The following is a 10,904-nucleotide window of genomic DNA, read 5'->3' as shown; positions in this document are numbered from 1 at the left end:
CAGACCTGAGAGGAAAACCTCAGGTCTCCCGCAAGGTTGCGGGGGATGCCAACATCTCTGAGTCAAACTCAAAGCTTGAGTTGCATCCATTGATGAACACAAAGACCGAGATAGCAGACACCCAGCCCGCAGGTGGATTCTCAAATGAGCAAAATGACCAACAAACACCCCATCCGACAGACCCCATGACAGAGAACCAATGTAGAGAGCACTCTAAGGCCCCGCAAGAGTTTCAAAGCAAGGTCAATCAAACCACGCGTAGTGAAGAGAGCTGGAGTTTGGGCGTGGCCGGCACAGCGGGACGAGAAGATGCAGACCTGACATCCCAGAGGACATCCGAAGGCGACGGATGCGGTGCTCATGTGAGAAGACGTCGGTGGAGCTCCATTGTGACTCCAGAACAGGGGCGGTCGAATAGAGACGGCATTCACACCTGCGCTGATATGAAAAAGGCGGCGCTCCTGCCAAACAAATTGAGTTGCTGGACAACGCCGCGGCATGTACGGTGCCGGGATGCCGGACACATCCTTTCAGAATTACTGGATCTTCTTGGCAGGCCTGGTGCTTTATGTGTTGTCCACTGTGCCCTTAGCCTCTTACGTGACCGATGTATCAGTGGGGGTCGCCTGCGGATTCATTGTGGGCTTGGCGCTCGCCTTTGTACTCGCTGCCCGATGCTCTGGCTCCACAAGAAAATCATGCTACGCCAAGCCCACGAATAGACAACCACTGGATGGCCAGCCCACAGCAGCAGAAACCTTTGAGGTAAAAATCAATATTATTAACAGTGAAAAGAACAACCGGGTTTTTACTTTTTTTGTATCTGAATGTATTTCAGGGTTGGCTGACTCAAACAGCGAGCTACAACCCAGAGACCTTCCACTGCTCTGCCACACATCCCATCTTTGCAAGCCTGGCAGGCAGTCGGCTGCGGCTGTCCTACCTGCGAGCAGTCGATGGGCCGACCCAAGAGAGCACCTGCTGGCCTTCGCGTACCTACCAGCTGGCAAACTCCCGGGTTCGTCCATCTCGCTGCACCGATGCCATAGCAGGCCTTCGCGTCAGCAGTACAAAGTCCCTTCTGTTGATTCCCAACAACAGGTAACTCTCGCACCTGGCTCGGAAGAGGCTCTGGAACAAGAAATACCCCATCTACATCACTCTGGCTGAGGGGGAAGTTGGGGAGGAGAATGTGGAGGAAGGGCAGGAGGGAGAGGGGTCAAAAAGAAATGCTGCCATCCCTGAGCATAACGCACCTCCCTTTACCCTCTACCTGTTTGCCCGCACGGGACGAGAGAAGGAGGAGTGGTTTGAGAACCTCCACTCTGCTTCCACCCTTGGCGCCACAATCGCTGAGATCACAGGTAAGCAGACCCTTCAGTAGGCACATTGCACTTTAAAGATACAGCAGTGCCTTGAGAAGAGATTATTTGTTCCATCTTTGAGACAAAGAAAAACAGACAAGTCACAGAGTGGATCGAGAGAAAGCTCAGAGCAGAGTTCCAGGTGAGTGTCACTTCCTGACATGTCGTGTTTTCTTGAACAGCAAACACAACACCTGCTGTCGTCAACAGAAATTGTTTGTCATGCCCAACATGGATGATTTCTTTGTGGCTCTCATGACATGGCCCGTTAGGCCATTCGTACCCTGTTAAGAGTCCACTTTATCATGGAGACCTACCAGCAGTGGATAAAAATGCTCATTGGCTGCTCTGATGTGAATGAGTAGCCATTTTTCAGTGATGATTCTTGAGGATGGTCATTTGGCTGCACTTACTTACTATTAATGTATTGAATCAGATTTTTTAAATCGGTGATTTTTATTATCAGCATTAACGAGGGAGTGATTGGGAGAGAACCCATCCCCAGATATTCATTGGAAAAGTCCTATGCTGAGGCTGGAGTGATATCTTATAAAAAAAAAAACCTGCGGAACAGTAATTATGCTTGTCTTACATGTCCAAAGCAAGATGTTTCAAATGTAATAAGTGACTGTTGGTTCAATAAAAAAAGTGTTTATTCATTGTTCATTAATTTTTTATTATTATTTTTTAATCTTTTAAGGTTCTTTGCTGACATCTGTTGGTCGCCCAATGCCTTCAACTCCGACCTTTACTCCTCAACCTTGTTTGGGAGAAAATACTCGTCTGAATTTTAAATCAGGAATTTTCAACGTCATATTTTTTTTAAAATACCAAAACTAAACTGTTGTCAGGCGATATGTTTTCATAAAATAAAAGTTGCTATTGACCTCCAGCCGTCGTCCCTTGCGCGCATGCGCCACTTCGAGAGGCGCACTGTCGAGGTCGATTTGTAGGATTTCTCCCGCATAGACTCAAAAGAAGGTAAAATGCCGTCCGACTTTGATAAGGACGCCTATCCGGAGCCTCCACGGCAAACTCCGGTTGTGGACAAACAGACGGCTATGCCGAACCCGGCCTTGATTTTGACTAAGCTCTTCTATTACTCCGTGGACCACATTTCGAGGTAAATGAAGCTAATACGGCTAGCTGCCTGCTAGCACAACAAAACGGTTACAGCTACCGCATAATGACGCCAACTATAAATTGAACACATTATGTGCTGTATTGCAAGATGTTTTTGCAGGACATTTTAATTGAACAAAATTGAATAAAAGATACGGTGGTTGTGGCTGTTGTCAGTCACACGAAGTTACATTTTTAAACTAACGAAAATTCGCCAGGATTACACATGCAACATTAAAAGCTTCCCCCCCACCATAATTTTCGAGTTATATACTATACTGTATGTCATCCCACCAAGCTTGAGTTCAACCACGTGTCTTTAAAAAGCAAGTGGACAGTAGTTACTAGTCACTGAAAATGATGGATGGATACAGATGCCCCCCCCCCCCACACACACACACGTTTTAAACATTTTTACTCCAAAATGTGCTTTGCCATCTTTTCTTTTTAGAGGTCGTTGACAGCATTCAGGCGAAAAACAAGCCTGTCTACTACCATCAGAAGTTCCGCCACGTTCCCGACCTGACCCAGTGCCAAGAAGGGGATTACCTGTGCTACTATGAGGCTGAGATGCAGTGGCAGAGAGACTTGTGAGATCACATCTTGAATTCAGTCCGAGTGGACATGAACTTCAACTTAGGTCCCGATACAACAGGAGGATGAAAAAATATGCATGTAATGCTCAATTTTGGTTCTCAGCACAGCAAAGTGGACCAGGAAATTGTGAAGATCATCCAGGAGCGTATGAGGGCCTGCATCAGAGAGAGGGCTCCAGCTTCCAGCAGAACTGCTCCAAGGAGATAGAGCAGTTCAATGAGGTTACCAAGAACTACCAGTTGCGCTGTACGTTTCTCACTTGGTTGCTTCACGCTCCAACATATTTCCTCAACCGTTTATTTTTTTTACCGTGGGAATAATTTCATGGGTTCTTGTCTTGACACAGATGGGGACCTCGGAGCATATGCCAGCGGCAGGAAATGTCTGATGAAGCAAAAGGAGAGGATGATGGCAGCAGCTCAGACTCAAACTGCTTAACTGTTCTCATCTAACCTGTGTAATAGTTGTAAAATAAAGTGTTTAAATCCACATTGTCTCTTTTTATCCATTAAGTAAATAATCCATCCATTTTCTGAACCGCTTAGTCCCCACGGGGGTCGCGGGTGTGCTGGAGCCTATCCCAGCCGTCATCGGGCAGTAGGCGGGGGACACCCTGAACTGGTTGCCAGCCAATCGCAGGGCACACAGAGACAGACAACCAATCGCACTCACACCTAGGGACAATTTGGAGTCTTCAACCGGCCTACCAAGCATGTTTTTGGAGTGTGGGAGGAAACCAGAGTGCCCGGAGAAAACCCACGCAGGCCCGGGGAGAACATGCAAACTCCACACAGGGAGGGCCGGAGGTGGAATCGAACCCGTACCCTCCTAACTGTGAGGCAGAAGTGCTACCCCGTCTTCCACCGAGCCGCCAAGTAAATAGTCATGCAAGTTTTTCCTATGAGTTATTTAGTAGCCTCAGTTGACAAAAGGGGCACCACCAATGTTGTACACTTGCTAAAACGAAAATGTATGCATATTCCATATAATGGCAATGGAACTTGAATGCCAACGTAAAGGTGTGTTAAGTAAATTTGTCATAGCAGAAGTGTATATCAAACTCATTCTAACATTTCATTGCTCATCCAAATGAAGTTCTTACTGCTCATACCAAAAAAATATTAGTGAGCATTTTGTTTGTGACAATTTTTGCCAGTTTAATTAGGGAGACAGACCAGGTAGTACAAGGGCTCTAATGTTTATCAGACTTTTATTTCAACAGTTTCACTGTACAAAAGTTTAGGAGGCCGCTGCCTGGACAGACTGGCCTCTCTGCACCGACACTCTGGTGTGGGTCTTTGCCAGATGATCGGTGAACTCCTAGAGGAGGGAGAAGAGGAGGGGAGAAGAAAAAAGTCAAGACAAATTCAAGCTTGAAGAGTCAGCAATGAAACTACAGCAAAGCATTCTGACCTGGTAGGGAGACTTGGTGAAGATGGTGTCCTTCCAGAGGTCAGGAGTCAGGTAGCTATAAGTCTTGGAGATGGCATCAAAGGTAGCCTTGGCTGTAGGAGCGACAATTAGTTATTGACGGAATTCTTAAAGGCAAGGCACCCAGCGATTAAAAAAAACCCCCAGAGGAACCCCTGTCATTAAACTTACCAAAGTTGCCCAATGTGGCAGTGCAGCCCCTGGCGGATGTGTAGCAGTCGTCAATTCCGGCCATCATGAGCAGCTTCTTGGGCACGGGCGCCGACACGATGCCGGTACCACGGGGCGCCGGGATGAGACGCACCAGCACGGAGCCACAACGACCCGTCACCTTGCAGGGCACCGTGTGGGGCTTTCCGATCTTGTTCCCCCAGTAGCCCCTCCTGACGGGCACGATGGACAACTTTGCCAGGATGATGGCACCCCGGATGGCGGTGGCCACCTCCTTGGAGCACTTGACGCCCAGGCCCACGTGGCCGTTGTAGTCGCCAATAGCAACGAAGGCCTGTGAAGACAAGGTACGCTTTCTTCTGGAGCTCCGCTGTGGGGAGGAGGAGGTTGTACTGGGGGCCTCACCTTGAACCTGGTGCGCTGACCAGCCCTGGTCTGCTTCTGAACAGGCATGATCTTCAGCACCTCATCTTTCAGACCAGAGCCCAAGAAGAAGTCAATGATTTCAGACTCCTGTTAAGTTTAAGAAAAGACTGTGATTGGACGCTACCCAAAGGACCATTTTACACAATTCCTGTACATTTATGATCACAAACTTTGAGTTTAAATACATTAACAATGAGAGACACGTGGCCAAATGGGACTTGAAAGAACAATCTTCAAATAAACACATTCGGTGAGTGGCACCTGCACAAACAGTAACTTGCAGTAGTATAAAAACTACACAATATACAATTTATTTGAAGTAGCCATTAATTTCCTAACCTAACCTCAGACAGAACTCACCTTGATAGGCAGAGAATAAAGATAGATCTCCTCCAGGGACTTTATCTTCATGTCCTTAACCAGGCGGCCCAGCTTTGTAACTGGCACCCACTACAATGTACACGTTAAAATTAAAAAAATAAATACAGTCTTGGTGTGCACTTAACCAAGTAGAACGTGTGCTCCACTCACTTCCTTATCCTCTGCCTTGCCTCCGCGGGCACCGCGGCCTCTTCCACGGCCTCTACCGCGTCCACGTCCTCTACCGCGGCCGCCCGGGCCAAAACCTCCGCGAAAGCCTCCCCTACCACCGGCGTCGTCCGCCATTTGCTGAGGAATTTAATGCCAAAGATTAATCGGAGCCTGATCGGAAACGTATTCAAGACGAGCTGTATTCGGGATCTGTGCATAAACACGCAAGTTTCGCCGCCATATTCGTGAAAAAAAAAGGCACAATGGTGCTAAAAAATATATTTAACGTCTCAATAATATCATCGGTTTCACTAAATAATACAGTTTTAAAATATGTTCTAGCACGCAGTCATAAGATTGAGAGACAAATGCGTACGATTTTGTCGGATTCGGTGTTTGAATGTGTAGTGTACTTACGTGATCGTTTTAACAGGAAGAAGACCTGACCGCGGGCCCGCCGCGTTTTATTCACATGAAACATCGCGATATTTAGAAGTTCTCGCAACATACTGCCCGGCAGTGGCTAGTTTTTGCTACAACATCTTTAAGAAATTCGCAGAAGAGGACGAATATTGTTTGCAACTTACAAAACTACATTCAAGTTATGATTTGTTTAACACCAGACATGTTTTGATTTCTTACCAAAATATTTTATTTATTGAAACAAATACTTCAGTGTCCAAAGAAGTCATTTAAAACACATTCTGTTTTCCTTTTCCTTTGCCCCCCCCCCCCCCCCCCCCCCCCCAAAAAAGAATCAAGGTTTCTACCACAATCGTTACGTTTGGTAATCCTAGTTTTATTTACAAAATAAATATGAAAAAGAGCACAACAATGTCCCACATTCACTCACTTTCATGTGTGATAAACCTATCTGCATATTCCAACACACAACACCTATGAAATAAAGACATTCTTCCTTCAACTGTCAGCCGTCGCTTGTAAATCTGCTCCCCGTGGATCTGGAGCTGCCCTCTCCCAAGTCCTCCACCTTGTGCAGCTCATCCATCGTCTGCCGACTCTCACATATCAGCCCAATTTGCCTCATCATGTGTGTCATGGTGTTCTGCATCCTCCTCATCTTCCTCTGCAGGGCGACGGCGATGGCCCCGTGGTTCCTGCTCTTGTCTTGGTAGTGCAGCTTGAGCTGCATGTAGCAGTTGTGCTGAGTCCGCGTGCGGTGGGAGAGCACGGTGCCGCAGCCCATGTGGCAGGGCTGGCGCCAGTGCTCGCAGTGGCGAGCGTGGGTCTCTAGGTCGCGCCGGAGGAGCTGCGCCCGGCACCCTGGCTACGGGCAGGAGACCAGCTCGAACAAGCAGCTCAGGCTGTGGCAATACTGCTCCGAGGGGGCGAATGCCTCCGCGCAACCACGGATCTCATTCTTACACTGTAACAGACATTACAAGACAACATAATTAGAATTTTCTTCTCTCCTTAAGTAACTTATCTAGCAAAACGGAAAGTTATTTTGTTACATTCATTATAATCATCATCAAATAGCAATAATCATAGGCTACGATACAGCACATAAGCCTATTTAGACGCAAATCTCATTTGAGCAACTTTCTCTATGTAATTTTTGGGTGAATTGCAGTACACATGGCAAACAATTTGTTTATAAGGCCAACCGTTATCTTCATGCGTCCTATCGTCTTGCTGAGTTTGAATATGACAAAGATCGTGCATGCGTTAATTGGCTTTCGGCAGCAGGGGCAAGTCTCCTGTCTAGCAAGGACATAAACAACAGTGACTCAAGAGTTGCTTGGAAGCATTTGACAGTACTCGGTGCTTGCTTGTACTGTTGGATTTTGTTTACAATTTAGAGAGCGCGCTATATGCGCCTCACGGCAAAAGCCATCGCCAATCACCTGTTATCCAATTTACTCACTGCGTGCTCGTTTGATTTCTTCAAATTTAGGAAAATGGTAAGACACTGAAGCAGAAATTAGACTTACACAGGTTGGTTGAGTTCAATCACAATTCTTGTTCAGAAAGCTCTGTTTTCAGGAAAATAAAATACAGCGCTGGGCCCTTCAAGAGCGGAAAGTCTCCATTCAGAAAAGGCAAGGTTCAAGGTTTTTTGGTTAGCTTATATCAGTTGCACATGCAAGTGTGGGCCGAGTTTGATGGGTGATGAGTCGGGGGGTGTGGCAAGTTCGAAGGAGAGTCCGATTCCATGGGAGCGCTGCTGGTCCTGGGCGATTCGGTGTGTGTGTGTGTGTGTGGGCTGCTGTTTAGCCTTGACGATCATCTTTGGCCGAGTCCCTGGCTGACTCCATCTGGCACCCGCTGGTCTTTATCTCCAAGTGACCTTCCTGTAAACATTCTTCCCCATTCTTGCACATACACTGTCTCACCTCATTCTTTCATCATTCTTTCAATTTTGTCATTTTGTACGAAATTATGTGAGCTTTTGGCTGTGACATCATTAATCTATTGCTGTTCCCTGACAATGGAAAGTTTGTTGTTTTGATACTTCATGTCTTTGCTGACGTCATTAGATTCTTAGTTTAATCATGCTTCCAACCGTATCTTTTCTTTGTTAAGCAAAAAATTTCCCTCTGTGCAGAGCGTTCAGTAGTAATCGAAAAGCTGGCGTCTCACATTAGGCAACATATAACCTTTAGTCAAAACACAAGATATAATCGAGTACTGAAGGGTCAAGACGATTCTGGCCGTGTCCATGAAACATCAGGCATGCATCACGCAGTTCCTTAAGGGTCATTAAGATATTTAGGCAAAAGACATTTGTTATTTCAAAGTGCTCAGAAATATATATCAGATCATAAAATTATAAAAACCTTTGTCATTACCACCTATCAAAAATGTCTAGTTATGTCTTCTTTATTGATTTGGTGTGTAGGTATAATTATAAGCTTAAAAAAAACAGCTCAGTGGCCTAGTAGTAGAGTGTCCGCCCTGAGACTGGAAGGTTGTGGGTTCAAACCCGGCCGGGTCATACCAAAGACTATACAAATGGGACCCATTGCCTCCCTGCTTGGCACTCAGCATTAAGGGTTGGAATTGGGGGGTTAGATCACCAAATGATTCCCGGGCGCGGCACCGCTGCTGCCCACTGCTCCCTTCGGGGATGGGTTAAATGCAGAGCCAAATTTCACCGCACCCAGTTGTGTGTGTGACAATCATTGGGACTTTAACTTTAAAATGTTTCTTTTATTGATTTAATATGTGAGTATACTTTTCTGCTTATGTACTTTATTCAATTATGTTTGAGCATATCTGTTTTTGTAGCTAGGCAGGACTTTTTGTATTTCGACCCCATTCCTTCACTCCCTCTGTTGACCTCAGTTTAACTGAGGTCACCAAAACCGTTGATACCACCAGGGTCCCTCTGTTGGCACACCACGTCCCTCTGTGGAGCCGCTTCAAGTCCCTCTGTGGGGCCGCCAATGAGTGAGAAAAATAATGATAGATAAAATTTATACCCAGACATTTGTAAAAGATAGAGAGTGGAAAGGCAATTTGCCTAGACGACATTCCAGTGTTAGCATGGAACTATTAAGGACAGATGGCAGGGGATGTTAGGGTTTTCCGGGTTGTCTTTATCGTGGGATTATGTTGGAATGCAACAGGTAATAAATACCTTACCTTGTCCTCCTTATCGCGGGGTCGTGGAACATTTGTTTGGACTAGAGGACGGGGGCTTTCTGTTCGGGCCGCTCATGCCCCCACTCTGTTTCTCTTGGTAAGTATCCTCTTGCAGGAGGGAGATTTCAGACCTCCATTCGAACATCGCTGCACGCACAGCGGCGAATGGACTCTCCACCTGTCTGGGGGGACTTACTTGTCTCCCGTGTGGTTCTTGCAAAATAAGTTGGGGTGAGCAAATCTCTAACAGGGGAGATTCTTAAAAAGCGAGAAGATTCCTGGAAAGGTGCTGACTTTTTTATTTCAGACCACGGCGATGCGCAGAACTGTAGTAGCTACAGAAGTGTCGTTATGTTGATTAAGCAAAGCATGAAGTTATCGGAAAGAATGTTAGAAGCGAGGCTTGGAAATCTACAGGCGAAAATAATGGCGAGTGTGGCAGAGATGAAGATAGGACATGCAGATGGTTGGTGGCACAGAAAGATATGGAAACGATTGCTCTGCAGTCGCGGCCCCTAACAGGAGCAGCCGAAAGAAGTGGAAGATGAGAAAGAAAATGTGAAAGAAAAATACATAAACAAATAACGAAATACATCCATACATATAGACAGACAGACATGGAACGATTGCCCCTTCGGTCACTCAGTTATTCAGTCAGTCACTCAATGAATCACTCAATGAATCACTCAATGAATCACTCAATGAATGAATGAATGAATGAATGAATGAATGAATCAATCAATCAATCAATCAATCAATCAATCACACAGGTAATTAATAAAACTAATTTCTAATTGTATTGCAAGCAATTTAAACTCCAATGGAATATGTGGATGTCCATATCTGTTTTATCAAATTCTAATCCTACTTTACCGTTGTATAAGGCACAGGTGTCAAATTGTGCTTCATATTCATGTGTCATTACTCAAATTGCAAATTGTCTTCACTTTTAATAATATTTTATTTTTAAATATTAGACCAGTTTTTATTTGTCTGATTTGAAAGCGAGTTACTTGTTGTTTTGTAGCTTTTACTCCATATAATATGAGGTGCTCACACATCTTTTTGGGTATGACAGTCATACTGGCCCTCCAAAAGAAGCTATGACTACACTGAACAAATGAGTTTGACACCCTTGTACAAGGGATAGCCTTCTCATTGATCAATCGCATATCTTAAATCATGCTTTTCCTCCTTTGAAGCGACTATGTACTTCAAACCCAAACGGCACCATTTTATAGGGAAAAGACTTGTTGAATCTATTTGTTTTCGACATAATACTCCCGCAATCATCTTAAATTTGTTCAGTTTATCAATCCCTTCCATTGTTTATCCTGCAAATGAATCACGTGAATAATGTGTTATTCAAACTTTAACGTTCATAATCCACTTTGTCATGCTGTCATGTTTATTTTTTGGATTGTTGTCTTGTCTCGTGTCATTTTCACTTCCTGTTTTATTTTGTCAACCCTCCCGTTTCAGTTCGTGGCTCCTTCCTCTGTGCTTCTGTTGTCTCGTATTCCCTGATCCCGATTGTGTGCACCTGTGTCATTGGGACTAATTGTCTGCACCTGTGTCCCCGCCCTTTTGTGTGTATTTAGTCTGTGTCTTCCCCTTGTCTTGTACCAGTGTGTCTTGCCTCGTCCCGACCAC

The 10,904-nt window shown here is 45.4% G+C and overlaps 2 protein-coding genes and 1 long non-coding RNA gene across 3 annotated transcripts; 2 read left to right on the top strand and 1 right to left on the bottom strand.

Moving 5' to 3' along the window:
- Positions 1 to 842: 842 nt before the first annotated feature.
- Positions 843 to 1,961, top strand: LOC148383173 (uncharacterized). Its single transcript, XR_015853344.1, has 4 exons — positions 843 to 1,018; positions 1,102 to 1,364; positions 1,447 to 1,506; positions 1,575 to 1,961. It is a non-coding gene; the product is annotated as an uncharacterized LOC148383173 (long non-coding RNA).
- A 321-nt stretch (positions 1,962 to 2,282) lies between these two features.
- On the top strand, positions 2,283 to 3,572 carry ndufb10 (NADH:ubiquinone oxidoreductase subunit B10). The gene is given in 6 exon segments (XM_088357903.1): positions 2,283 to 2,475; positions 2,477 to 2,487; positions 2,938 to 3,076; positions 3,191 to 3,240; positions 3,243 to 3,329; positions 3,430 to 3,572. Coding segments are annotated over 6 exon segments (504 nt in total). The 5' UTR covers positions 2,283 to 2,350; the 3' UTR covers positions 3,522 to 3,572.
- Positions 3,573 to 4,276: 704 nt separating this feature from the next.
- rps2 (ribosomal protein S2) lies at positions 4,277 to 5,812 on the bottom strand. Its single transcript, XM_088358586.1, has 6 exons — positions 5,643 to 5,812; positions 5,472 to 5,561; positions 5,091 to 5,198; positions 4,686 to 5,019; positions 4,497 to 4,588; positions 4,277 to 4,403 (listed from the first exon to the last, which is right to left on the bottom strand). The coding sequence occupies exons 1-6, from the start codon at positions 5,775 to 5,777 to the stop codon at positions 4,323 to 4,325; spliced, it is 840 nt and encodes a 279-aa protein (XP_088214712.1). The 5' UTR covers positions 5,778 to 5,812; the 3' UTR covers positions 4,277 to 4,322.
- Positions 5,813 to 10,904: the final 5,092 nt, after the last annotated feature.

The sequence above is a fragment of the Syngnathus floridae genome, chromosome 17 (genome assembly GCF_059516105.1).
Source record: "Syngnathus floridae isolate MCC-2025c chromosome 17, RoL_Sflo_1.0, whole genome shotgun sequence".
In the NCBI taxonomy this organism is placed as follows: domain Eukaryota; kingdom Metazoa; phylum Chordata; class Actinopteri; order Syngnathiformes; family Syngnathidae; genus Syngnathus; species Syngnathus floridae.
This window is presented reverse-complemented; position numbering and strand designations above follow the sequence as displayed.